General features: G+C 32.8%; 4 protein-coding genes across 9 annotated transcripts; 2 read left to right on the forward strand and 2 right to left on the reverse strand.

Moving 5' to 3' along the window:
- Positions 1-439: 439 nt before the first annotated feature.
- On the forward strand, positions 440-4,482 carry LOC102592136 (heterogeneous nuclear ribonucleoprotein 1). Its single transcript, XM_006352281.2, has 4 exons — positions 440-771; positions 1,376-1,598; positions 2,428-3,589; positions 3,999-4,482. Exons 2-4 carry the CDS (start codon positions 1,377-1,379, stop codon positions 4,010-4,012), a joined length of 1,398 nt encoding a protein of 465 aa, XP_006352343.1. The 5' UTR covers positions 440-771; position 1,376; the 3' UTR covers positions 4,013-4,482.
- Positions 4,483-9,474: 4,992 nt separating this feature from the next.
- LOC102592472 (ras-related protein RABA5a) lies at positions 9,475-13,752 on the reverse strand. 4 transcript variants are annotated; one of them, XM_006352283.2, is made up of 4 exons: positions 13,481-13,752; positions 10,947-11,034; positions 10,149-10,793; positions 9,475-10,066 (listed from the first exon to the last, which is right to left on the reverse strand). In XM_006352283.2, exons 3-4 carry the CDS (start codon positions 10,486-10,488, stop codon positions 9,729-9,731), a joined length of 678 nt encoding a protein of 225 aa, XP_006352345.1. In that variant the 5' UTR covers positions 10,489-10,793; positions 10,947-11,034; positions 13,481-13,752; the 3' UTR covers positions 9,475-9,728. The 4 variants fall into 4 exon arrangements, with proteins under 4 accessions (XP_006352345.1, XP_006352344.1, XP_015166394.1 ...); XM_006352282.2 differs by having other exon boundaries at positions 13,477-13,752; XM_015310908.1 differs by having other exon boundaries at positions 10,149-11,034; positions 13,477-13,752.
- Positions 13,753-17,844: 4,092 nt separating this feature from the next.
- On the forward strand, positions 17,845-21,712 carry LOC102593035 (inositol transporter 4). Of its 3 annotated transcripts, none has more exons than XM_006352285.2 (7): positions 17,845-17,886; positions 18,538-18,741; positions 19,198-19,268; positions 19,359-19,694; positions 19,790-19,897; positions 20,019-20,630; positions 21,062-21,712. In XM_006352285.2, exons 2-7 carry the CDS (start codon positions 18,609-18,611, stop codon positions 21,533-21,535), a joined length of 1,734 nt encoding a protein of 577 aa, XP_006352347.1. In that variant the 5' UTR covers positions 17,845-17,886; positions 18,538-18,608; the 3' UTR covers positions 21,536-21,712. The 3 variants fall into 3 exon arrangements, with proteins under 3 accessions (XP_006352347.1, XP_015166396.1, XP_006352346.1); XM_015310910.1 differs by lacking the exon at positions 17,845-17,886 and adding an exon at positions 18,167-18,369; XM_006352284.2 differs by lacking the exon at positions 17,845-17,886 and having other exon boundaries at positions 18,383-18,741.
- A 2,937-nt stretch (positions 21,713-24,649) lies between these two features.
- LOC102593590 (U-box domain-containing protein 4) lies at positions 24,650-27,328 on the reverse strand. Its single transcript, XM_006352286.2, has 2 exons — positions 25,830-27,328; positions 24,650-25,163 (listed from the first exon to the last, which is right to left on the reverse strand). Exons 1-2 carry the CDS (start codon positions 27,141-27,143, stop codon positions 25,101-25,103), a joined length of 1,377 nt encoding a protein of 458 aa, XP_006352348.1. The 5' UTR covers positions 27,144-27,328; the 3' UTR covers positions 24,650-25,100.
- Between the last annotated feature and the right edge of the window lie 672 nt (positions 27,329-28,000).

A 28,000-nucleotide genomic window follows, 5' to 3' on the forward strand; every position in this document is an offset into this window, starting at 1 on the left:
GATTAAGGGTGTTGTTAAGTTAATTTCATTTTTTGGTTTGCCAGCTGGAATGCGTTTAATTCGAATTTATACATTACATGAGTCATTTTTTGGATGCGACACTCCCAATATGATTCTTTTCATACTTAAAACTCAAATATGAGATCTCTAGTTAAATGTGTTACTCATATTTTCTTACTTGACATTTGGTATTCGCATTAGAGTCCGACAAATTCGAACTCATGCATTACATGAGCCAATTTGGGGGTGGCACTCCCAACGTGATTCTTTTCATACTCAAAACTCAAATTTGAAATCTCTAATTAAGGATGTCATTTAAGGAAAAAATCATTTCTAAATTCAAGAATCTATTTATATAAAACAATATAAAAGTCATCATCATCTTCCATTGTCTCTACATTTTCTCTCACACACAGGAGAGAGGATAGCCAAAGAGCTCTCTCTCTCACAATATATTATACAAAAAAATATATATACAAAAAATATATATATATAAATATATATAGAGAGTGTTAGCCATTTCAGATGTAAATCAATCTTTCTTACACCACACTCTCTTTTCTCTCTTACCTTTTTCCTCTCCTTCCTTCTTCTTCCTCTCTCGCTCTCTTTTGCTAAAAATAAAAACTCCATTTTTGTGTTTTGGTGAATTTAGAACGTTTAGAGAGGAAAAAGAGAGGGCCTTTCAAGCCCCTCTTTCTATATATGCCTCTCTAATCGATCTTGAATTACACCCATTTCTCTTCTTGTAGCCTTCTTCATCATCTATTGGTAAAAATTCAATCTTTGATTCATGTTTTATGTTTAAAGTTTTAATCTTTTTGACTTTATTTGAGGATTTTGGCTTGTGGGTGTGTTGATTTATGGTTCTATACTGTATAGTTTCATGTTTTATGTTATAAAGTTTTGATCTTTATGACTTTGTAGAGAATTCTGGATTGTGGGTCTGTTGATTCTTGGTTTATTGTTCATGTTTTGTTGAAAAGTTTTGATCTTTGTTACTTTTGGATGTGTTGATCTTTGATCTGTTGAAGATCAGATGATCTATTGTTGTATTGGAATCTGTTGTTTAGATGCAGTTTTCTTTTTGATGTTTACTTAATCTGCATTTTGATGTTTCATATTGAATTGTTGTATTGATGGGGGTAAAGTAATGGATTCTTGATTGATAAGGTTGTTAGAATAGTTGAACTTGAATTATCCAATTGTAAGTTTGTTGTTGAGATCTTTTGTTATGCTTTTTACTTTGTGAAGTTAGTGATCCGATTTCGGTTTGAAAAGAGTTGTTTTAACACTTTGGAGTATTGATCTATTGATATGATTATGTTTAGTTTCATTTTAATGATTATGAGTGGTGGTACCTTTTGATGTGTAGAATGGAAATGGAGCCTGGAAAATTGTTTGTTGGTGGAATTTCTTGGGACACTAATGAAGATCGTCTCAAAGAATATTTCCAAGCTTTTGGTGATGTGATTGAAGCTGTGATCATGAAAGATCGGATCACTGGTCGTGCTCGTGGTTTTGGTTTTGTTGTTTTTGCAGACCCTTCTGTTGCCGAAAGAGTTGTGAAGGAAAAACACATAATTGATGGTAGAACTGTAAGTTACATGTGCCTAATATCTGGAGTATATTCTGTACTTTGTTCATTTGGATTTATTGATACTGAAACTGTTGAACGATTTATGATGAAGGCTCTCAGATGGTTTGTCAGAAAAGAATGGTTATGATGATATAATTTAGTCTTAACTTTTCAAATTTTACTTGTGATGTTTTCCGATGATTATGATTCGTGTTATTGGCAAACTGTTATTAGTTCATGAACAATGACATAACAGCACTGCCAATGAAGAAATTGATGATTCAATCTAATAGGGCAGCCCGGTGCATAAAGCATTCCGCTTTAGCAGACTCCAAGGATGTGATGCACCCAAATGCAAGCATTTTTATGGCTGCCTCCACGGCTCAAACCCATGACTTATATGTCACATAGAGGCAACTTTACTGTTGCTCCGAGTCTCCCCTTTGATTGATTCAATTTGATCAGTGTTTAATATTACCACAGTTAATGTGATTGGTTCTATATGTTTTAAATTGAATTGGTTAAGTTGACTAGCTTGAGATGAGCTGAACTGAATCGACAGTTCAAACTATCAAATGCTGCATGAAATGAAATGATGGAAATAAGTTAATCTTTGAAATAGTACATGGAGATGTAGACAAGAAGCACGGCTAATGCAAGCAAGCAGATTTAGTTGTAGGATTTTAGCTATGACCCTTTTTCAATCTTCATGGATTCTTATTAATTACCAAAAAAACTTGTATTTGTAGTAAGTTAATGAAACTGTGTTATAAGAATGAGCTTCTGCACTTGCTAGCTGTTATGGGAAACGAATGTAAACATTTTTACTGTTTCCCTTTGATCTCCAGGTAGAGGCAAAGAAGGCTGTTCCGAGAGATGATCAACACATTACCAGAAACAATGGTAGTATGCAGGGTTCTCCAGGTCCAGCTCGCACTAAAAAGATTTTTGTTGGAGGTTTGGCATCCTCAGTCACCGAGAGTGACTTCAAGAATTACTTTGATCAATTTGGGACAATCACAGATGTTGTAGTGATGTATGATCACAACACACAAAGGCCTAGAGGATTTGGATTTATCACTTTTGACTCAGAAGAGGCAGTTGATAAAGTTCTATACAAAACATTTCATGAACTTAACGGTAAATTGGTTGAGGTTAAGCGTGCAGTACCCAAAGAGCTGTCACCTAGTCCAGCCCGAAGCCCATTTAATGGACAGAACTATGGTCTTAACAGGGTTAACAATTTGCTTAATGCATATACCCAAGGTTACGTTCCAAGCTCGATTGGAAATTACGGAATGAGAATGGAAGGTAGATACAGTCCTCTTACTGCTGGTCGAAATGGATATTCATCCTTTAATCCTGCTGACTTTAACTTACCAACAGGCATAGACTCCACATTGAACCTAAACTATGGTGGAAATGGAACTTTTGGTTCTAATTATGGACGTGGATTCAATTCCTTATACAATGGGAATTCAAACAGGTTCAGTGGTCCTGTCGGGTTTGCCCCTGGAAGGGTTGCAAGCAGTTCAATGTTGAATTCAGTAGGATGGAACCTGTGGGACAATGAGAGTCTTAATTATGGAACAAATTCTGCCAACTCTACTGATTTTGTTGGTTCTGGAAGTGGGGCTGCGGGATACGGTACGTTGGGGGGTCTCGGAACAATCTGGGGTTCCTCTTCAATTTCGGGTCAAGGTGGAGGAAATGGTTCTTTTGGAAGTGGCAACATTGCTAACAGTGGCGAAGCAGTTGGGACAGGGTATGGACGAAACTCAGGAAGCAATGCTGTCAATACATCACCTTATTCCTCAGCAAAAGACATTCCTGCTGGAGCTTTTGGGAACTTGTATGGTAATACTGTAGGTGCTTCGTTCTATGAGGACTCAGCCTGGCGTTCAGCATCTCCAGAACTAGATGACTCTGCATCCTTTGGTTATGGACTTGGGAACGCAGAGTCACTTGGTTATGTTGGTGGCTATAGTGTTGCAAATAGATCAAATAAAGGTAAGAAACTCCTCATTTGTTACTTTTAGTTAATTTTCATGATGTCTTTCTGATGCATGCACTAAACGGTCTGCCACAAAACTCACACATCATTGCTCCTACTGAAAAAAGGGCAGCCATGTGCACTAAGCTCCCCCTATGCGCGGGGTATGGGCATTAAGGGTCTATCGGGTGCAGCCTTACCTTGCATTTCTCCTGCATTCACCCGGACAAGCTAACCCGAGCTTACTCACGTTCTTAACCATTCATGGGCTCAAGTTGGTTTTGGCAATCCTAATCTGAGCTGCAATTTGGTAATGACATACCATGAACTAAGCTAGAACCAAAGAACACACAACGATGATTTTGTTTCTTGCTTTGTTTCATTTGCATAACAGTTACTTACATATGCTCGTGATTTGTGATTCAGGAATTGCTGCCTAGGAAGATTTATCGTATGGAAGCTTGATAGGTGGAAAATACAGCTTGAGCCAAAGTTGTGGATGTGGATTACTACTCGTATTCTGTTTGAAGAAATACTTCAGTCTAGAGGTACATTCACTTAGAGCTAATTCAGTACCTGCTATAGAAAGAACTTCTCCCAATCGACGTTTACAAAAGAAAGGGACTTGTCGTGTAAGGTTTGAACGTAGATTGTTTAGTATAGAACTTTTCATTTTCTTCGCCTTTTTTCCTTGTCCCTTGCATATGGTTGAGATGTAAAATTGGATAGCGGAATATACTTACGAGATAATTGTTCCATTACATTATCTGATGAAAACAATGCAACGTAAAACCAGATTGTTCGTTCCTTCATCGGATTCTTTTCTTCTTTATTCTTTTCTTTGTTTTCATACTGTAATGCTCCAGCAAACTTGCTGGTTGTTGTTGAAATTTATCTCAATTTTTCAGCTTATTTAGTGTAGAAAACTTGTGTGACAAATGCTTTCTATCTATGCTCTTAAATGATATTTTTAGAACTATTTCTCTTATGATCTCATTTTTATTCCACATACTTCTTGTACACCCCTAGTTGTTTGTCCACATAGAGGTTTGACTATAATAACGTCGTTTATTCAAATATTTTTTTTGCTGCTATAGCAAACATGTAATGTAACATAATAGGTTTCAGAAAAATACTCGACCATTATAACGAAATATTGTTAGAGAGATATAGAAAGGTCTTACTCTATCATTGAAGTCAACAATTCATGCATAACCATCCCTCATGTGTTTATTCATTGTATATGTCAAGTCTTGTTTTATGGTTCATTTTTCGGATGGTCATTCAACGAATAGTTATTATTTCAGAAAGTTGCTTTGTTTGTCGAGGAAAAAATAGAATAAAAAGAAATACTACTTTTTGAGATAATAACTACTCTCTCTCTCTCCAATTTATATGACATGTTTTTTTTTTACTCCGTCCGAAAAGATTATCACATTTCTATAATTGAAAACTATTGTGACTTAAAAATTCTTTCCTTATCCTTAATAAAATGATTTATAGCCACTGAAATGGTAGAGTGTTTTGGATTACAAATTTCAAAATTCTTGTTTTTTCTTGAACTTCATATTAAGTTAAATGGTATCACATAAATTGATACAAAGAAAGTATTAGATTAGCGATGATCTACGTAATATTTGACCTCAAATTCATTGAAACTTAGGAATTTCGCATAAATACCCAATTATGGGACCATCATCTTATGTTCACATTTTTGGAACAATTTTAAATATGCAAGTTATAAAATTTCATATAGTTGAAGTTCAATCATATTTGTCTGATCTTCATACATTACAGACATTGTATGTGTAAAATTGTTTCGAAGTAGAAAAATGTGGATAAATTTTGAGAAACCCAAATACAAAGTAAATAGATGTCCAAATAAAATACTCGTAAATTTTTTGAATAAAATAAAATAAATAAATAAAGGCCAAAAATGTTAGAGGCCCATGAAGATATGTGGATAAAGAGTGGATCCCACGATATTTGGTCAGCGGTCCATGGGCTAGGTGGCCCACTAACGAATTATAAGCAAATTGACACTACGTAATGGGCATCTTGTGATTGTGTATACCATGTTTTTTCTCGAGATAATTATGTGTCTGAATCATTTGATCATCTAATTTTACAAAATATTTTGAAATTATATATACTTCATACTAAATCAACATATATTATACACAACATGTATATATTTAATGGTGTATATATATTGTGTGTTGTTTGACAATTAAACTAGTTGATCGAATGGTATATATCAGTAACATTACCTTTCTTTATGTCGTTTTATGTCAATTTTTGTAAAGGGAAAATAAAGTTTAGAAATTCCCTAAAATGTGTGGTCAAATATATATTCTTATCCTTATTTCGTGGCTCCAAAAGGAAAACAGGGAAATTTTTCAGAATGTCAATATTTTAACATTTAATAGGATTCATTGTCAATACTTTCAATATTTAGTAAAAATGTCAAAATTTTAGTTTATTACGTATCTTATTTAAGTTTTTATTATTTGTTTTAATTTAAAGAATACAATTGTTAAATAACACAAAGGAGAAATTTAGGGGAGAAATTTTTTTTAAAAAGGAACAATTGCTTAAAAGTCTGTTAGTTACAAAAATTCAAAACTAAATACAAATTCAAATTTTTTTTACAGAGAACTCATCCCACTTGTTCATCAAATTTCTAGTATTGATTTTTAAATTTTCATTGATAATACTCAATTTATGTTGAAATGAATTCAATTAAATCACGTTTTTTTTATATCCAACCACGGCTTCAATGGATCAGATTTTAGAGCCAAAACCGACTTTCGTAATGATCTAACTCCTCTAAAATTATGTGAAATTTCAAAAGCTATTTAAGGATAAAGAAAGATCCAAGAAAAATTATGCAATTAAGGCATATTAAAACTCAGAAATCATAAAAGCTTAGTGGAATCACACAAACTCAACAAGAAGTATAGAATCACTAAGCACAAACATGTATTTCGAAATTCATGAGATAATAATAACCAATCAAATCTTTTTAGACTAAGATCTTACTAACTAGAGAATATATACGCTTACATAATAATAATTGGAAAAAAATCACAAAACATAGTATAAAAAAGTTTCACAATCAAAGCTTGCAGATTGTGATCCTAATAACGTGCATATTTCTTTTTGGATGACGAGACAACGTTTTACTAATGCACAAGTGAATACGGAATCAAGTTTGGATTTTGTGAACAAGAAATTGAAAAAAAGAAATATATCAAACGAAGAAGAAGAAGAAAAGAGAGAATCGGAGAAGAAGGTTGCAAAGAAAGAGAGAATGGAGAAGAAGGTTACCAAATTGTATTCATATTAATTTTTGTTTGTCAATTGTTTTTCTTTTACTTCAACATTTTATATTTTTTATTAAGAACATTTGTATTTTTTTTAGTTTGTAGTCATTCCAGTAGGTATGTCAAATTGATTTGTATTTCTTAAACATAGATGCATCCTATTTCTTTCACAGTCAATTTGTATTTTTTTTAGAATATTGTATCATTCCTCAACAGATTGTATTATTTTCATTATGTATGCTATTCTTTTTCCAGAATCTTGTATCTTTCTTTAATCGTATTAATATGTAATGATTAGATTATATTGTGATACAATGAGTAATATTTTTGTAATACGAATAAAAGAAAAATATATTTGGTAGTTAATTAATACAATTTTGATCACTGGGATACAATTTTTAGTTTTCACTATGAAAGTAAAATACCAATTTTAATTTGAATGGTAAAGTGAGCACATAAAATACAAAAGTTGTTGATATACAATTATGATTAAAACATAATAAAAAGAAATACAGACTTGTTGTCATTGAAATACGAAATGAGCACAATAAATACTCACATCAATTGAATACAAAATTGACTTTGTTGGTATGTCATTGTGATGAACACAAAAAAAATACATACTTTTCTAAATACAATGTGAGCGTTAAATACAAAATGATCACAGTAAAATACGCATCACAATTTGATATTCAATTTTAATTTGAATGGTAAAGTGAGCACATAAAATATAAAAGTTGTTGGTATACAATTATGATGAAAACATAATAAAAAACAAATTCAGACTTGTTGTCATTAAAAATTGAGATTGAAATACAAAATGAGCACAATAAATACTCACTTCAATTGAAATACAAATGTGACTTTTGTTGGTATACCATTATGATGAATACAAAATAAAAAAAAAAGTAGAATTTGTTTGTATATAAAGTGATATTGAAATACAAAATAAGCAAATTAAAATACAAAATTGTCGTCATTTTTGTTCTAAGTAGAAAATTGTGATATTGAAAAATAGAAAATTGTTGATTAAGTTGGATACCTCTAGTAATTCTCTTAGATTCTACCATTGGAGAGTGATTTAGAGTTTATCAAACCCTAAACGTGATTTCGACTACATACAACAATTTTGAACGATTTAAACAAAAATAAAATCATAAAACAAATCTTAAAAAACGGATAAGGATGCATACCTTAATAAAAGGGATTGTGTGAATATCTTTATAAAATATATTTTTCAATTTCTGGAAAAATAAAAACAAAAAAGAAGGAAGAGAGAGAGGCGTGTTTTGAAATGGAGAAGAATTGGAAGATGAAAATATGTTGCAAAAAATAGAAGATGAAGATGAAAATATGAGAGAGAAAATATTCCCTTTATTTTAAACATATGATAGAGGATTAAATGGAAAATGTGTAATTAAGGTGAAATAAAATAGGAAGTAAATTAGGATACACAATTTTTTTTAAAATAATGACATTTTGACATTTTTACTAATATTTATAAAGTAGGGAGGTTTTTACTAATTAAGTTAGGTTTTTTGACTAGTTTGCTAATTTTCCTTTTTATTTATTTCCTTTTCAATTATTAAAATATATTTTAAATCATAAAGTGCATAAAAGATACTAACTTCTATATTTTTATTTATTATTTTATATTCAAAAAATCGTGAAAGGATATGTTGAAAATCTTAGTCGGAGAAGTGAAAATAACTATACTGAAATAATAGTTGGGTCTTAGTCGCAAACAAGTTAAAATCGGATATATAAATTCTTATTGATCATGTATCACCATTTAAATTTATCTCGAGCCACTATTATACTAAATAAAAACATTCTAAGCAGCTGCTATATAATTTTAAACCTTGTTTCTAATAAACAAGGAAATATTTCTAACTCTCAAATACTATAATATATTTGGGGGAAAAGAAGATAGATGAATACTATAGGGCATTAATATAGTTCCTCTAAGGACTTAAAATCAAGCGCGTGTTATTAATCATCAGAAGGTACGATGGAGTGAATAAATTCCTTCACTCTTAATCAGATGTCTCAAATTTAAACTCTGAATATAGAGAAAACGAATTCTGATATCAAATAAAAGAATATTATAGGACCATAAGGTGGGGGTGACAAATCAAATCAGTTGACAAATGACAGGGAAATTCATTGAATGTATGACATATTTTTGAATGAAAGCAAATAAAATATTATATTGCTAAGTTTCAACATCAGAATATGGACCAGAATTTATTGTTTTTTTCTTCCCTTTTTTGGAGAGGTTTTGAAGTTTAATCCTTAGAGAATTGCTTAACAATAATAGTAAAAAAAATTCCTTGGATATAACACTACTGACCTATCACATGATGAAAGTACAAAAGAATAGTAAACGGAGAATACAATATAAAGATTCTAAATATGAGAAGTTGCCCTCAGCACCCCCTCGTAGCTTCACGAGTTCATGAGCAAGTGAATTCAAAGCCCTAGTATATAGGTAGGGCGCTAACGCTTTACTAATACTTATAATAAAAAACCAGGCTCTTCTGTTCGAGCGAAGAGCCTGATTTTGGCACATAAAATTAGAGAATAAGCATAAAATTTGAAAGCACAGATAAAAGAGAAGAAGCTGTAGCAGTGCATTATACAAAAAGCTGACAGCTCAAAAAAAGGTTCTTCTCCACTTGGAAAAATTTACATTTTTTTTTTTCTAATGGAAGTTTGTTTTCCCATAGCACAGAAATCAATCTAACTTGTTTGTTTTCCCCCCATAATATTTCAAAAGCAACAACAGATAATGAATTACAACAGGGCCAGAAGATGTTGTTAACAAGCATTATGATGAACAGCACCAACCTTTTTTCGCTTGTGTCTCTGTTTCTTGGTTTTCGTCTGCCTGCAAAACCACAGTTTTACCATTTGCCAGACGCCCGGAATCCTTTTTTTGAAGTTCTTGCGATTGCATGACTTTCCGGCTCAAGATATTATAGATCTCTTTAACAACTGTTTGAAAAGCTACAGCTACATTTGAAGAATCCAAAGCTGATGTTTCTATAAAGAATAGACCTTGTGCCTCTGCTAAGGATTTGCCTTCAGCTGTTGTCACCTCCCTCGCATCTTTGAGATCGGATTTATTTCCAACGAGTATCGTGACCACGTTCATGTCAGAATGCGCTGTCCACACAAATAAAGAAGATCAGCAAAATAAACAAACTGCACAACATATCGACATGGAAATAACTCAAATAAAACTTACTCTGAAGTTCATTAAGCCATCGACCAATATTTTCAAAAGTTAGCCGTCTACTAATATCATAAACCAGAAGAGCTCCAACTGCACCTCTGTAATATGCAGAAGTTACTGCCCTAAACCGTTCTTGGCCTGCTGTGTCCCATATCTGCGCTTTGACCTCCTTCCCATTTATGTCCAGCTTTTGGGTCTGGAACTCTACTCCTATTGTTGATTTTGAGTTGGGATAGAATTCATCACGAGCAAATCTAGCAAGCAAATTTGATTTCCCAACAGCTGAATCACCAATCAAAACAATCTTGAAAAGGTAATCCTCCGTTTGTGCTTCCTCAGAACGAAACGCCATCTTCTATGTGTAAAATGGCAAAGCTAGAACATCATATTTGCTTATTTTGTAGCTAAACACCAGAAACAAGAAATTTAAAGCACAAATAGGCAGAAGGCCCTCAAGGAAACTTGCAAGGCAATACAAGCATATGTAAGACAAAACACTTCCGCTTAGGAATTGGTTTAAGAAGAGAAGAAAGACAAGGTAATTTAGAATAAGGATTTTCTATTAACCCTGTACTAAACTTCTTCCAGCCGCTGCACCACTGGGTAACTCTTTCCTATTTTATTCAGCCCTCTAACGGACAGCTTATAAATACGTACCTGCATAAGAAGAAAAAAGATAGAAACTTGAAACATCAGCAAAGCATCCACAGTCTACACTTAGCTTTCCCATAAAACAATGTGTCATTCTTCTGCAAGATTCTTCAATAGGATATAGTCTAATTAGCATAGGTAAGGGAAAGGAAATTATACAAGACTAATCAGCTGTTGCTCATCTAGTGCCCCGTCCTTGCCACGTCCCACTTCCCTTGCTTCTTTTGCAGACCTTTTAAATGCAAACCTAAAAGAAAAATGAAGGGGAAGTACTACTATAAGACTTTACACAAAATTGTGCTTGCAGAATATTCATTTCTGGATGTTGACATAAAATAAGAAACCAAAAATTGTTATCTCCAAAATATTCCATTAATTCAAAACCAAGTCACACCATCTGCATTGACTTTTTCTTCTTTTCTCTTTTCCCGCTTCTTAAGGATAAGGGGGTCTGAATGAAGAGGGGAAAGGGTGGAATTTGAGAGAGAGATGGGATATAATTCTCAAGGAAATAGTAATATGTGTGGACTACAAACAATGACCATTAATAAAAAAAAACAATCACCATTAAACAGTGATGCTCAAAAAGTTTGCTAACTGTCAGAAACCATTGATAGATATAGTTTACATGAGAAAGATACATATAACAGAAAGGGAAGTGTCAACAGAAGAAGATTAATATTTCCTCTTGCTCTCCAGCTGTAGGGAAGGGGAGGAGCCAAGGAGGCTGCCTCTCAAAAACGGAAATGAATACTTGAAACGGGAAGCTAAGTGTGTAGCATTCAATAGAAAGGGATAAAACTGCACACCAAATTGATAAAGTTATCATGCAGTAAGGACTTTTAACAACATACAGGGCATACAAGATCTGATGACACCAGAAGAACATATAATGCCCATAGGTTGAAGCAAACAAATTATTCCAATTTCACTGATATAGTTAAAACATCGTCTATGAAAAATCAAGAATATTTGCCTAAACATTTGTAATATAACAAAATATTGACCAGTGGAAATATCCGTTAAGCCAGATTTAATCCCTACAATGTACTTAATGATGACACCTGTACCTTGAAAAAACGACTTGCCCAGTTCACAAAGTGCTCTCTCGCTAGTCTTGCAAGAAGTCTAAGATCTAACTTTGACCTATAATTAATACTTAACATTCAAGTGCAGTATTGCACTGTGTTATTAGTTTTTGACAAGTATTGTACAGTGATATTGTAGTTTTTCTTTTCCTCACGCCTGAAAATTAGAACCTGGTCACTAGATGTTGATTGCCCTAGTTTAGATTCTATGATGGATACAACTTTTTCAAGTCAATAAAATATACAAATACAACCTTCAGAAATAGCAAACAGATAGTATAAAAAGCCTTATTCAAGGTAGCTGCATACACCTCATCCACAAAATACACTATCAGAAAACCCCAACATTGATGAATACGAAACAATCACTATCGACATATAAATTACGTTGACAAAGAAAGGAAATTGATCCAAGGGAAAGTAGGCATTCTACAATGCTTTGCATTCTATTGACTTCACTCAATAAAGGCTATAAATTTGACGGACATTCTGGTGACCTGAAGGCAAAAATCAATTTACGAGATGGATCACAAAGACCATGTAGTTTTTTAATCCAAGTCAACTTGTGTGCAACTTGACTAATCTGCCACATACCCTTACCTTCCCGTTATTACAAGTATCAGCTAATTCTATCTACCAAAGCTTAGAGATATGGGAAGAAATCACCTAACATATTTTTTTTTTTGCATAAGTTGGATTTAAACACCGATCTCAACATGGTCCATTCCAATTTTATTAACCAGCTAAACCACACCCTTGATCGCTAGTCACAAAGACTAACTATTAACAGGTGAAACAATTTCCTATACGGGACCCACAGAGTTGATAATTTCAATAATAAGTTGCACTTGCATAGACATCTACAACAAAGTTAATGAGGTCAGATAAACAAAGATTTTTAGCAAGTAGACTTTGAAAATGTCAGGTTAGTATGTAATCCTTTATATTATCATGCCACACATAATGTGTTGGTAAACTTATCCTAACTGATAATAATTGCCCCTTATCTCATAATGGCAATTGGAAAGACTCAACATTGTACATGGACACCACACAATCCCAAAAGTAAACAGTTTTTTATCTGACATCTCAAAACAGTATTTTAGTACCAACATAAACAAATATATCTACCAGACATAATCACAATGAGAAATGACATTATTATTTGACATTTACCCATTAAAGATCGAAAAGACACGTGCTACACTAAGTACAATTACGGATTGTTTGGTAGCTAGTAAAGAAGTAACTTATTCATGTAATATTAACTAGTTTGTTTTGCAATTTAGAAACATGAATAACTAATACATGTATGAATTATGACCGAATTAATGTATTACCTTATATGGATAAATAAAATATGGAATAACTAATACCTACGTAATTCTAACCAGCTACCAAACGACCCCTTAATTTCCACCATTTTCATAATGCTCCCAAATCAACAACAAAAAAAAGTTTCAATCTTTCCTTTTCATGAGATTTTTTACAAGTTCCAGCACAAAAAGGAAATTATTTTCAGTTTTCACCATAACAAGCTTATAAACCAGCATAATGTAACTACAAAAAAATCAATAAAAAGAAACAATTTTGACACATACCCACTTTTTTATATGACGAATGGATCTTCCCCCTTTATCAATCTCTCACGATGTGATCAAATCAGACTCGTTTCTAACCAGATCAATCCAAAAAAAAAGGTTAAAAAGAGTAATTTTGAGAAAAATGTGTTGAAGAAACACAGAAATCAAAGGATTGTTTCGATTTTTTAATGATTTTTGGAGAGATTGGGTGGGTTGAAGATCCAGGGAAGAAAGAGAAGGAGAGAGAGAGAGGGAAGGGGCCAAAAGGGGGAAGAAAACCAAGATTCTACAAACTGAGCAAATTTGGAAGGAACAGATGGTCACATTAAATGGGCTTTTTCTAAATGGGTCGGATATTTTTTAGTTGGCCCAATTTAATATACATGAGTTTTACGGACCACAGTCTTAACCTCCAATCGAGCTATGAACACGAGAAGATATGTGGTTAGGGGGGAGAGGGTCACTAGGCCTGCTTTTTCAATCAATCTTTGCCAGTTCAGTGCCGTGATTGGTGCGAGTTGTAAGGAGTCTTGATCTTGATTCAAGTTGGGGGTCGTTTCATTATCATAATGGGAATGAGTGCACCACAAGACTAGACAAGTTGCTCCCGCTGTGAGATATTTGATATCCACTTTATAATCCAACTAATATAATTTCACGTCATTCTAGTGAAGTTGAGAAGAAACTGATCCAATTCGTAGTTGTTGATGTTTATATTGATCGATCATAGAAGAAGAAGGCATTAATTCACTTGTTTTTTAATTCAGTCAATTTTGATCCGCTCAATTTAATATGTTAGATTGGTTTAGCTAAATATATAATCTAAATTAATTCACGAGAAATCTTATCAAAATATTTGTAATTTCTTTTGTTTGTTAGGTTATATTTTCTCCGTTTTAATTTGTTTGTCTAGTTATGACTCGACACGAAGTTTGAGAAAGTAAAAAAAAATGAATTTTGTGATACATTAAAGATGTACAGAATGTATCAAAATGCTCTTTAATCTTACGATTTTAAACATGTAAAATTAAAATTAAAAAGTTGTAAGAATTGAAATCAACATTATCCATACAACTTAAATAATTTTATGTTAAAGCTACTATAATTTTAACAAATATTAATTTTTATATCTCATAATTCAAAAAGATTAATTTGTTCAATTAAAAGATTTTGAAAGTCGATTTTATTATGTTTCAATTATGAATCCACTTCTGTATATCATTCATAAGACTAATATTCAAAGAAAAATAAATATTCAAAATTTAAATTTTATCGATCGAGTTCGAACTAACGATAACTAAGGTCCGCCTCTAGCAAGACACGAACTAACGATAACTAAGGTCCGCCCCTAGCAAGACACATGCATGTTGCATAGCAAATTAATGTGCCTGCAATACTGGCCGTCTTTCTTACTGCTACATAAATTTAATGACATGAAATTTATATACTGAATTCATTATATTTTTAAAATTATGAACTTATCGATTCAAATTTAATATTTATTAAAATTAACATAAATTGTTGAATAATTACATAAAAATATTTGTGTACTCATAACTCCATGAGGTAATATGTATATAATGGGCTAGATTTTTTGGGCCCTTATGGATGTGGATAATTTGCACAAAAGGGATACATCGATAATATTTCTATATTCAATTTAGATGTCTTGTTAAAGTATTCATAAATCGTGTTGGATTATCATTTTCAAAGCTGGAAACAAGTGAGGAAAAGAAATACAAAATAGATCAGTATGACTTCACGCTATATGCAACGTAATTGTCGAGTTGAATACTCACAAACTATATGTTCTGATCGCGTATTGCAAGAATAAATATGTCATTTATCTTGCTCATAAAATAAAATACGCCTATGTTATTTACGAGATATGAAGAAAAATAAAATGAGAAAAGAAATTACTAAGTAGTACTGTGATGGCATTGGGAACTCCTTAAGCAATTCATCCTTATCTTAACAAAACATGAAAATTATCTTACTTATAATTACGTAATTTCGGAAATAACCTTTCTACCTTCACGAGTTAATTGTAAGATCCGCGTACATTCTATCATCCCAGACCCTACTTTATGAGATTTCATTTGGTATATTATTATTGTCGTTGTTACGCAATCAACAATATTTACCTTATTTTATGATTATTGGCATACCTAAAATTCTTCTAAATCTAAATAACCATAATTTCACTTATACCAATGCCAAATAAAGATGATTACAATATTCAATCAAGAAAGTAACCTAAAATAATAGGTTATTATTTTTCTTTAAAACATAGCATTATAACTTTACTTAATCTTCGACACAAATTTATTAAACAATAAAGTATGAAGATTCTATCCACACTAGTCTAGTTGTTCTAGGGTTATTATATATTTCTTAGGTTATTTTATAGTAAAATACAGTTGTATTGATAGTGCAAGGATTTATACTTATTCGATATATTATTTTAATAGTGATATGTTATTTTTATTTGAATTATTTGAGATATTGAGGTTAAGATAAGGATATTTGTCGTGATAACCTCAATAAATTAGATACGTTAGTATCAAAAGTATAATTGAATAAATTAAAAATATAATATTTTTAATAATTTAAGCTATAAAGGACAAAGTATCAATGTCAAGAATGCCAAAATACACAGTAAACCCCTAAATAAAGGACAAAAGAAATGTCATTTTCTTGACTAATTTTACCTTTTATTATGTAGACAACATAATATGGACCAAAAACCACAAAGAAAAGGAAGAAATAATTATTAAAAAAAAGCATGAATACCAATTGGTTAGATATAGATATTTTGAACATATGCCAATAGTTATGTTCTTCATGATGTTTTTTTTTAAATAAATAAATCTTTTTGAAGGTAACAACCACCCACCTAACAAAAAAAAACATTTTCATACAAGAATTAATTAAAAGGAACTCTTACTTTTTAAGTTTTTTCGGATAACGTTAATATTTTGCTTATAATAAGATTTTGTTCAGAGCTAAGTGCTTCGAGTTGAAATTATGATAAAACATGATGTTTGTTGATGAGTTTAGTTTTAAAAAATAATAAAATTATGCCTTTATTATCAAATATAATTTTTAGACATAATGATAAATACTTAAATTTAATAGTCATTTTATCCCATTTTTATTAACAAGTAATTTTATAGATTTTCAAACACCAAACACACAAATAACAACACATGTGCTCCTCTTCAATGATTTGTTAGTTGAATCTAGTCATCAAAAAATTCATTGGAATTCAATATTTTTCATATGTTAATAATCGATTAAATATTATATCTGTATTCATAATTTTTTTTACACAAATTGTAATAGGTGCATTTTTAATTTACTTGATTTTTTCTTTGTTTTTCCCAATACAATAAAGTCTTTAATGTTTGGCATCAGCACCAATGCAAAAACAGTTTCCTAGTATCGAATGCATTAAATTTGTTCTCAATACTTATCCCATAAGTCATACTATAATTAATTATTTTTTAGTTTTGGTCTTTTGTGTTATGAACAATTATCAACTTTGTTAGTTTATCTTTTTTCCCTTTGTTTTCTTCTGAAATGAAGGAGAAAAAAAATCTCATTTTTTTCCTCCACTTATCATGGAAAAATGTCGTTATGGTTGATTAGTAAATCATGGGTGTGTATCGATCAATTTGGTATGTTTTTATATTTTATTAATTTGATTTATTGATTTTAACAAACTAACTTAATAATCAAACTAATTAAGACATATGCTAACTTTTGTTTTAACCAATAAGAAAATGTTTGTCCAATCATATACACACGATATTCATAAAATAGAAACGAAACAATAGTAAGAATAGAGGTGCAGCACAAATTTCTACATCGATCACTTTTGTTTAATTAAGACATAATTATTTGAAATCCTTCTAAAGACTCGTACATTTGATGTTTGTTTCTGTTACATTCAAATCTAAAATTGAAGGGAGAAAAGATAACTAATTTTAGCATATCTATCGTATTAAGAAAAAGCTACAAAATAAATCAGAAGTGAACCCACGATTTAAATTAGTAATTCTATATAAAAAATATTTTATTCTAAATATGAATTTATAATTATTGAACACACTTTATAGGAGTTTTAATTATTAAACATACCGTATCTAACCTCTACCTCTAAAACAAATTACTTTCCGAGTTCTATATTAGGAATTTTAATAAACTAATTGTGATATTTCTTCAATAATTAAGAGGATAAACATATAATAAAATCTTAATCAGAATTGAGTTTGACTCAAAATTTCTGTTCCTTTTTGACTTGAGTTTTACACATTATATATATCTACAAAACTTCACTTTATATCTTATCATCAAAGTAGAAAAAAAGAGCGTGGACTCTCTTTCAGAAAAAAATTGGAAAAAAAAGTGACAACTTGACTTAAGGTACTGTTTTTTTTTTTAATGGTTTTTTCTTGTTGTAATTTATTGCTGTTTTTTATACAATAAATTTGTAATTTTGGGCTCTGTTTTTTTTTGTGTCCATTTTTTGTTTTGTTTTTTGATTCTGCATGATTGTATAATGTATTTGATTTGATTTGATTTCATAGGTATCTTTGTTTATTTTCTCTGTAAATATAATTCTAGAAAAGAGAATCAAATGGTGTTTTTTTGTTAATAAATAGTAGGAGTAATAAAGTTAGAATTTTTTGTCAATTTTTGCTTTTATAAAATTGGTATTAGCTGTTTTTGCTTTGTTTTTGGATAAGTTGGAATATGAATTGTTTAATAAGTATATCCATTGTAGAAATTGGTGATATTTTTGTGCTAAAGATTCTCTTTTGTTCCTCTCATAAGCACATATCTTGCCCCGTTACCTGCATTGGAGTCTGACTAATTTGTATTCTCCTCGAGCAATGCCCATTCGTGGTAAAAGAATTTCCCTGTTTGATCAATTATTAGATCAAGAATCTTACTTTTTTTGGTCCTAGTGCTACTTTTTTTGTGCAATTTGTATTAAAGAAAGGAATTTGATGCTTTGTATTGGATAATGTATGTGATTTAGAGTATTTGAAGGTGAGTTTTTGTTGTTGGCAGAGTAATTTGCTGTGAAGATTTCTCTTGTGAAAATTCTTTTTGAGTAAAGTAGAGAACTAGATTGAGATACTATGGAGGGTGCTCCTCACAAAGCTGCGAAGACGGAGTTTACAGAATGTTGGAGGACTTCATGGAAAACGCCTTACATTATGCGTCTCGCCTTTTCTGCTGGTATAGGAGGGCTGTTGTTTGGTTATGATACTGGTAAAAGACAACTCCTTTTAGTACTTTCTTGTTTTTATAGTGGAGAATTTCACTAATGTTGTTCAAGATTTAGTATGTATGTATGTATATAAAAGTAATATTTGACCTATATATAGAACGTCGTATTCTGCCACTGGGTGGTCAATTGTCACTCTTCGTAGGCTGTTTGGTTATGATACTGCTATAAGGCTACTTGCTTACTGACTTTCTAACTACCAGTGGCGAAGATAAGAATTTCGCTAAAGGTATTGGATATTTAGTATATATGTACATAGCAAGTGATATTTGACCTAATAACACTGAAATTTTTTCCGATAGATGTGGTCAACTGTACACCCTTCATGGGCAGTAGCTCCACCCGTGTTCAACACTATGTTGTCAATAACTCATTGTTAGTACAGTTTCATGCCATTTTAAAAAAAAAGTTTGGCTCAATGTTATTTTCTTGGAAACCAGGTGTGATATCTGGTGCATTGCTTTATATTCGGGATGACTTCAAATCTGTCGATAAGCATACTTGGTTGCAAGTAAGTGATTTACTCTGCTTTATATATTATATCAATTTGATTGTATCATGGAAATGAAATAACTCGCGCTGTTTCCTCATAACTATGTAGGAAACCATAGTAAGCATGGCTGTTGCAGGGGCAATTTTCGGGGCAGCATTTGGTGGATGGTTCAATGACAAGTATGGTCGGAGAAAATCGATTCTTTTAGCAGATATCTTGTTCTTTATTGGTGCGATTGTCATGGCAGTTGCCCCGGCACCTTGGGTGATAATTATTGGAAGAGTACTTGTCGGTTTAGGAGTTGGAATGGCTTCTATGACTTCACCTCTTTATATATCAGAAGCTTCCCCGGCTCGGATTAGAGGAGCTTTAGTTAGCACGAATGGTCTGCTAATTACGGGAGGACAGTTTCTATCTTATCTTATCAACTTAGCATTTACAAGGGTAATTATACATGTTGAATCTCTTTTGCAGTTTTTTAGTCCATTGGAAATGTTCTTTTTTTGGAATGTTTTAACTGATTGTTGATCACATTTTAGACCAAAGGAACTTGGCGATGGATGCTTGGCGTAGCTAGTATTCCTGCTCTTGTTCAATTTATCCTAATGCTGTCTCTGCCCGAGTCACCCCGATGGTTGTATAGAGCGGTAAGCCTATCGCCTCTTTAAGTTTCCTTTTTTAGCTGATATTTCGAAGACACGTTGGTCTAGTAGATTCTATTGTCATTGCCATGATTAATTTGTACATGTCCGTTGATGTTTTCTGCAGGACAAGAAAGATGAAGCTAGGGCTATCTTAGAGAAGATTTATCCTGCTCATGAAGTCGAAGACGAGATGAAAGCATTGGAGACTTCCATTGAAGTAGAGAAGGCTGATGAAGATTTCCTTGGGGGTGGTGTGTTTTCAAAAGTCAAGAGTGCTTGGAGCAACACTATTGTTCGTCGGGGTCTCTATGCTGGTATTACAGTCCAGGTGGCACAACAATTTGTCGGAATCAACACGGTCATGTACTACAGTCCTACTATTGTGCAACTGGCTGGATTTGCTTCTAACAAGACAGCTTTAGCTCTCTCGCTCATAACGTCCGGTCTCAATGCTGTGGGCTCCATTATCAGTATGTGTTTTGTCGATAGGTACGGAAGAAGAAGGTTGATGATTGTCTCCATGTTTGGTATCATAATGTGCCTAGTGGTATTGTCCGTGCTCTTCATGCAAGCTTCTATACACTCCCCACGAATCAGTGCTTTCGAATCCAATCACTTTGGATCAAATTCCACATGCTCGGTGTTTCTAAATGCTCCAGGAGCGTCTTCCTGGAACTGTATGAGTTGCTTGCAGGCTTCCTCAGATTGTGCTTTCTGCTCTAATGGAAACAACAAAGTAAGTTTTTTTTGTTGATTCTGTCGTTATACATTGCAGTTCTTATCTGTTTCCTTTTCATTATTGAATCCATATAAAATATGTCAATGCTTGAAAATATACGAAGTAAACGTCAGTTTGAAACATGAAGTAAAGTTTTACAACCTGACATTCCCAAACTCAAACCGGCCTACAAGTCAAGTTTGTGACAATAGGCCAATACTGCTAACTCTAAATCTTGCGTATGGCGTCTTGCATTTATTGCATTGCTATTCATCCTTCGTTCATCCGAGGGTCATAGGGGTAAGGTCTCCGTACACAATACCTCCCCGGACCCCACCTGTGGGATTACATTGGATTTGTTGTTGCTAATAGCATTGCATTTTCATGCTTGACCTTCTTTTACCTCCGCGTATCTACTATTGGTCCTGACATTAACTTTCTGTGATCAGTATCATCCTGGTGCATGCTTGTCTCTAAATGACAACGTTAAAGGTTTATGTCGATCAGAAAAACGTGAATGGTTCACTAAAGGTTGTCCTAGCAAGTTTGGGTTCTTTGCAGTGATGCTTCTCGGTTTGTACATCATATCCTACTCTCCTGGAATGGGAACAGCCCCGTGGATCGTTAACTCAGAGATATACCCCTTAAGATACAGAGGCATTGGTGGTGGGATCGCGGCTGTCTCCAATTGGGTATCCAATCTTATCGTTAGTGAGACGTTCTTGACGTTAACGGAGGCAATTGGTTCAGCTGGTACATTTCTTCTATTTGCTGGATTCTCAACAATTGGTTTAATAGCCATATACTTTCTGGTGCCTGAAACTAAAGGCCTACCATTTGAGCAAGTTGAAAAAATGCTTGAGAAAGGCTATAAACCGAAATTTTTTCGCAAGAAAACAGGCGAAAAAGCCGATACGAGCTAAGTTTAGTTTAGTTCATAATCTTAATTAGTGTGTAATTTGTGTCTGATTATTAGAGATTATGGTGAAAAATCTCTGATTATTTAGTTGATCATTTATATAGTATAAGATGATCAGAGAGTATAAATATCTTGGTTTCTCAATTAGAGATTTTATATATGGCACATTTTTTCTTTTTTAGCCAAGAATGTTCTTGATAGTCATTTTCATTTTTCAAACTAATTTTTTTTATGTCCTTTTGATTTCTTTTCTCTGTTTAAAAAGTAATGGTTACAAATTTACAATTATTTTGCGTAACGGTTTAGTAAATGACCTTCATTTTATTTGCAAAACTTATGTAACCATTTTCTTATTTCTAATAAGATTTTTATTTAAAAGGACAAAAATTTAAGTGTTATTTTTTAAATAACCAAAATGCTTATAAGAGACAATTTAGATGGGCCAAAAATTAGTTCAAGCCCATGTAACTTTTGGGCCGGATTTAAGATAAAATGGTAGCATTTTGCAAGTAGCCACTTTTTCAGCTATATGATTTTTACTAATATGAATTCGCGTCACGTAAAATCAGACTAAATGGAGTGGTTTCACCTAATCAAAATTCGACAACTTAGACAATCACACAAAAGCTTATTATAATAACAATAGCATATTCAGTGTAATATCATAGATGAGGCCTGATGAGGATAGAGTGTATGCATATCTTAAGGTAGGATTAAATAAATGATTTTCGAAAGACTCTCAACTCAAGTAACGCACATTAAAATAGTTTTACTAAAACACAAACGTAAGACCTTGCAAATAATAGGAAAAACATTATGTAACATTCAAAAAAACAAGGAACAATACCAATAGTCAAATAATGTGATAATCGAAGTGCAAAAAACAATGACAAGTAATAGATATCGCAAGACAAAGAAACTACGAAAATAGTGCTACTAATACTGGTATAAAAGGAGAAACGGGTACTGTGCACCAAACCACCACAAAGCCTATGTTGTACAGAAGTAAGACAATACTCAACTACCTACTAACATTTTATCCTTATCTGTGACCTCCATAACCTCCTATCTAAGATCATATTTTCGATAAGTTGAAGATGCGTCGAATCACACAAAAGCTTATTAGTAGAGGAAAAGGGTATTATTTTGTTAAATAATTGAGAGAAAAATTGAAAGATATAGGAGGGATATAATGATCCATCCAAACATCAAGACAAATGACAAGCTGTTTGTGTTGAGCCAGCTAATGCATTTCATCATAATAAAATAGGGACAATGTCTACTACAGTATTTTTTTACCAAACAAGGTAATCTCTTGTGGGGTCGGTGGCTGCCATTATTATTCATCATATATAAAATCTCTGTGCATGCACTAAAAACCCTTTCTTTCTAGGACCCTACCCTACACATCCTTCAATCCCCTTTGCCAAAAATATAAAGTACTCCTAAATCCTACTAATAGTTATCCGTTCAGTTGTTCAGAATCTTCAAAAGTAATTCTTCACTTCCATTATGTCCAAGTTTTAGTGGATACTTTATGATCCAAACAACACGATTATCAAATTCGACACGAGCACAAACATTTTTGAGAGATCCGAGCAAAAACATATATTAAAAGACAATCCAATTCTTCAACTTCTTAGAACATTTCATTTTTCATCTTAGCTTCCCCCATACCTCTCTATAGAAGTGAAGAGCAAATTAATAGCATGTGACTATAAAACCTATGAGGACAAAATCTCTTAGTAATTGATAAGGCTAAATTAAATGCTACATATTATACCTTATTTAAAACTTTACCATATTTTCATAAACCAAATAACTTGTACCTAGCTTCTCTAGCTAGGCATTTTGATTCTATGAACTATCAAGGCATATGGCCACTTACACTAGAAATAAAAGCATTGTCCTTCAATAGTCTCCAATAAGGAGACCAAAACTACCCCTCAGAATTACTTCTGAGATTCATATAATCGATCATAACGTGTTTAGAATTGCAACGCGCTTGAATACCTCTCTCGGTACACCTTATGGGAGAAGGGAGCAGGAACAATAATGAAAAGGAGAGAGGTCCAAGTCATTTCAGTGACTTATCAGCTAACAGTTTCAGATCAGAGCATGCCAAAACTTTAAAAGAAAAAAAATAATGATTTCAAAAAGAGGAATTATAAAGGAGGACCACATAGCACATGAAGGGTTGGGGGTGGGGGATGCTCAAAAGGTCACAGATTGATTAAAGAATGGGTTCAATATGAAGTCTCGGGTTCAAATTTTAACACAAACAAACCTTGTTAACACGATTACGTGATATTTGTATTAGTTTAAAGTTACAAATCTCTCGTAAAATTAGTCAAAGTGCGCAAGCTAAGCTAAAACACCACAATTACTTAAAAAATTATCATGAAAAAAGGGGTCAAAGGTGGGAGGACCAATAAATGGTTAGCTAACCAACTAATATGAACCCACCTTAATTGACTAAATTCTAAGCAAATCTTGCCAGCTAAAAGTCACTCAGTGACATAAGACAAAAACAAAGATGAGCGTAGAAGCCTCTTTATTCTTTAATAATCATTTAGTATTTTACTGACTTAGATAAATTTGTATCACGTATTACTTTTTATACAAGAAGAACCACCCTTATCAGAAATTTCTTTGCTCGAACACAAGACTTCAAATCTCAAACCCGAGACCTTTGTAAGAGTATCTGGATGGTGGACAAAAATCTATAGATACACTATTTCAACAAGAATGGTACAAAGTCCAGTGCGGGGAGGTGGGGTTTCTTTTGTACAACTTCTATTAAAACCAAACACAAGCATCTGATGCTCACTTGTGCATAGAGAGCTACAAAATTCTTGAAATTTCTGATGTTCACAAACCATGAAAATATCTCACAAATGACCAAATATGTTGCTCCAAACAAAAAACAACATAACCATTATAATCCAACCAAGACCCGTATGAGGATGATAAAGTATACGCAAACTTTACTCCTACCTCAAAAGGTAGAGAGGTGGTTTTCGATATACCACCGCTCGAGAATAAACAGTTCAAAGCAATCCACAAAAAGAAGTAATGAAAGTACAAGAAACAACAGATAGTAACAGAAATCAAACTATAAGAAACTAAAATATGTTGCTTCATACACTTGACATATATTCATATTCAAGAAGAGGGAAAAAAACAACTGCTAGCATACTATGCTAGTTGATATTCACACACTAAAAATCAAGAAAATTAGTAACCTTTCTACAAGAACTTGGACCTCACAAACAAAACTAGAGGATTTTAACCCAAATTCTCACCAAACCAAAAAGAAAACAATAAAACTAGGCAAACAACCATCTGCTCCCACAAAAACCAGCACCAGTTAATACTTAAAGAGGGCCATAAAGAACCCCTCCTCTAAATACCTAGTCAAAAAAAAGTCAGTTTTTCCTCACTAGCTTCTCATATAATTTTTTTATTTAATAGAACACTCTGTACAAACTCTTAAAAACACTTGTTCCTATACACAGAACAAAACCATTACAGTAGAAATACCAGTCTAAAACTACAATTTTTCACACTCAAGGAGTTGAACTTGAAGCTTCTTGTCTTGGTTCTCTCAAGTATCCTAGTAGTGTTTCTGCCTGCAAGAAGAAGAAAAAACCAAAACATTAAGGTCTTTCTATAACAAGAATAGACTCAGAATAATACAACTTTCAATTCTTGGACCAAAACTGCATAAGCAGACTACAACATCAATGTCAGTGAAAGCAACATTTGCAGTAGTATTTGTTCCATACGTTACTGCAACTACAACAACATACTCAGTGTAATCCTACGAGTGAGATCTAGGAAAGGTAGAGAATACTCAAACCCAAACCATACAATTGTAATCTCAAAAATATCACTTTCTTTCTTCATTTCTTGGACATCCCCCCTCCCCCCACATACCCATCTTCCAAAACTCATATATCAAATTATTGAGACACACCATATGACATGTTTATGATTATACAAGTTCAAACTTGTCATAATAGCCATTAAAAATTCAATCTTTAATCCAAACTTTAACCCCTTAGTTAACTACTGGTATAAGTTAGCAACATTCATAACCAATTGCAATAATCATTAGTAATAATTTGAAAGATACTACTGGCTCTTTACTAGGACTAATACTAAATTACTAATGCCATAAAAGTTAAGTCTTTAAACAATAGTAAACAATACATGTTGTTTACTAACACGAGTATGTCAATATTTCTGAAGAGTCCGAGCAACATAGGTGGTAAATCAAGAATTCAAAAACTCACCTTGTGTTTAGCTTTAGCAGTACCATTCTGAGACAAAGCAACAAGAGGAGGAATTCCACCTTCTCTAACAAGAAGCCCTCTGTTCCTAACACTATCCATACAAAGCTGCAACAATGTCAACACAGCAAATTCTCTTCCTTTATCAGAACTATCTTCAATAGCTTCAACAAGCGCAGCAATTCCACCTTCTTCAACAATCGCTTCTTTCCCCGAATCAATCCCAGTTAATAAACTCAACACAACCATAGCTTTTTCTGCTAAACCATTCCCTTGTTCACCAACAAGTCCAACAAGTGGCTTTACTGCACCAGCACTAATAGCTCTTTCTTTGTTCAATTTCACTGAACAAAGTTTGTAAAGTGTTGTTAATGCATCCTTTTTCCCTCTATTTGTTCCATTTATAAGTAAACATACTAATGGTGGAATAGCACCACAAGCACCAATTGAAAGCTTGTTTTCATCAATCAAAGCTAAGCTTAATAACCCACAAGCAGCGTTCTGTTTCGACGTGTCGGTGCCGGTTTTCAGAACGTAAATTAAAGATTTTATAGCTCCTGAGGAAGTGATTAAAACCTTATTCGGCTCGTGAAGTGAAAGGTTTAAAAGTGCTGTAACTGCGTGTTCTTGTGTCCATGGATCCGTACACCGGAGAAGCGGTATAAGCACCGGAATTGCACCGGATTCTCCAATTAACGCTCGATTATCAGCTCGATTCTTCGCTAATAGTCTTAATTTAGCTGCCGCTGATCTTTTCACTGCAACAGATGAAGAATGTAAGCTGTCAACGCAAAGTTTCACCGTCGGTTGAAGATCCTCCGGCGAAATACTCTCGATTATCTCCGTTGAAAATTTCTCCCTTTCTAGAAACCCTAAACAGGGTTCGGGCTCAGGTTCGGGTTTAGAATTCGGGTTCTGGGTTAATACCAGATCCAAAACAGGAACACTTGCTAACCTCTGTAACTCGCCGGAGATATCACTACTACAAGCTGAGAAATCACTGAAAGCTTGAGAAAGTTGTAGATAATCTTCATCGGAAGAAGAATCTTTGCTATTCACCGGAGGCTTCTTCGCGAGCTCACCTAGACGAATATCGATAACAGAATCTGTCATGTTCTCAGAAATAGCGCCGGAATGTTCAGAACCAGAGCAATCAGTACGGAAAATAGTTGATCGGATAGTTCTCATAGAACGACCCATTGAACGGTTGATTTTAATGGAAGACGGCGGTGGGGTGTAGTAATAAGGCCGTGTTTGGCCAAAATGGGCACTATTAGAAACACTGTTATGAGAATGAGAATCTTCAAGTGAAACCATTTTTTCTTGTGAATCACAAACCGGAGAAGAAGAAAAGATTGCAATTTGTAAAATGGGTTTTCTTTAAGATGATAATTTCATTGTTTAACAGTAAGCTTTAATGGCGGATTTTGAGAGGAGAGCTTTGAAGAAATGATAAAAATGGCGGATTTTTATAGGAAGAGTAGATTTGGTGGCTATGGTTTTTTTTAGATTTTGTGCTAAAATAACATGTCCGTCTTGTTTATTTAACATCACAACCATTAATTTTTTATTAATTATTAAGTATTAAAAATAACTGAATTTTGCTCGCTATAATAATACAATAACTTCGTTGTTTGATCATAAATTTTGAAAATTCAATCATTAAATATTTTAATTTCTACAAAATTTGCTCAAATCGATTTTTGAAATTTGAAACTTTCACGATAATAATAATAATAATAATATATTTAGTGAAATCTAACTAAATAAAATCTAAAAAAAAAAAAAATATACACAAAATTCATTACTACCTTACGAAAGATAAAAAGTTTTAGAACTTTCACAAAATTTCAAAGTTTATAATCAAAACTCAAAAGGGAACTAAATGGTACCTTCCTACTTAATTTAAAGGTTTCCCATGGGTAAGTAGATGAAGTTAGAGTAAAAGTAATAATAAGATTGCGGTATGATAGTAAGTATTTTTTTATTCTTAACAAAAGTTTTATATTTGAGTTGTCTGATTATAAAGTTATGTTAATTAGAAAGCGTTTTATCCTTTCATATGAATTAAAAATTTAAATTTAATCAAAATTTTAACACGTACACGAAACATTGGAAGGAGAAAAAGAAGAAGAAAAGGGCAGTGATATTAGCAGCTTGCTTTTTGTACAGTA

The sequence above is a fragment of the Solanum tuberosum genome, unplaced genomic scaffold (assembly GCF_000226075.1).
Source record: "Solanum tuberosum cultivar DM 1-3 516 R44 unplaced genomic scaffold, SolTub_3.0 scf00148, whole genome shotgun sequence".
Lineage (NCBI taxonomy): Eukaryota > Viridiplantae > Streptophyta > Magnoliopsida > Solanales > Solanaceae > Solanum > Solanum tuberosum.

What these genes read in the sequence shown, in the direction of transcription:
- LOC102592136 (XM_006352281.2), top strand. Translation starts at nt 1,377, where the DNA reads ATGGAAATGGAGCCTGGAAAATTGTTTGTTGGTGGAATTTCTTGGGAC. An exon ending in ACATAATTGATGGTAGAACT is followed by an intron (nt 1,599 to 2,427) that starts GTAAGTTACATG and finishes TTTGATCTCCAG; the next exon opens with GTAGAGGCAAAGAAGGCTGT.
- LOC102592472 (XM_006352283.2), bottom strand. Translation starts at nt 10,488, where the DNA reads ATGGCGTTTCGTTCTGAGGAAGCACAAACGGAGGATTACCTTTTCAAG. An exon ending in ATGGCTTAATGAACTTCAGA is followed by an intron (nt 10,067 to 10,148) that starts GTAAGTTTTATT and finishes TTGTGTGGACAG; the next exon opens with CGCATTCTGACATGAACGTG.
- LOC102593035 (XM_006352285.2), top strand. Translation starts at nt 18,609, where the DNA reads ATGGAGGGTGCTCCTCACAAAGCTGCGAAGACGGAGTTTACAGAATGT. An exon ending in ATAAGCATACTTGGTTGCAA is followed by an intron (nt 19,269 to 19,358) that starts GTAAGTGATTTA and finishes ATAACTATGTAG; the next exon opens with GAAACCATAGTAAGCATGGC. An exon ending in CCCGATGGTTGTATAGAGCG is followed by an intron (nt 19,898 to 20,018) that starts GTAAGCCTATCG and finishes TGTTTTCTGCAG; the next exon opens with GACAAGAAAGATGAAGCTAG.
- LOC102593590 (XM_006352286.2), bottom strand. Translation starts at nt 27,143, where the DNA reads ATGGTTTCACTTGAAGATTCTCATTCTCATAACAGTGTTTCTAATAGT. An exon ending in CTGCTAAAGCTAAACACAAG is followed by an intron (nt 25,164 to 25,829) that starts GTGAGTTTTTGA and finishes TTCTTCTTGCAG; the next exon opens with GCAGAAACACTACTAGGATA.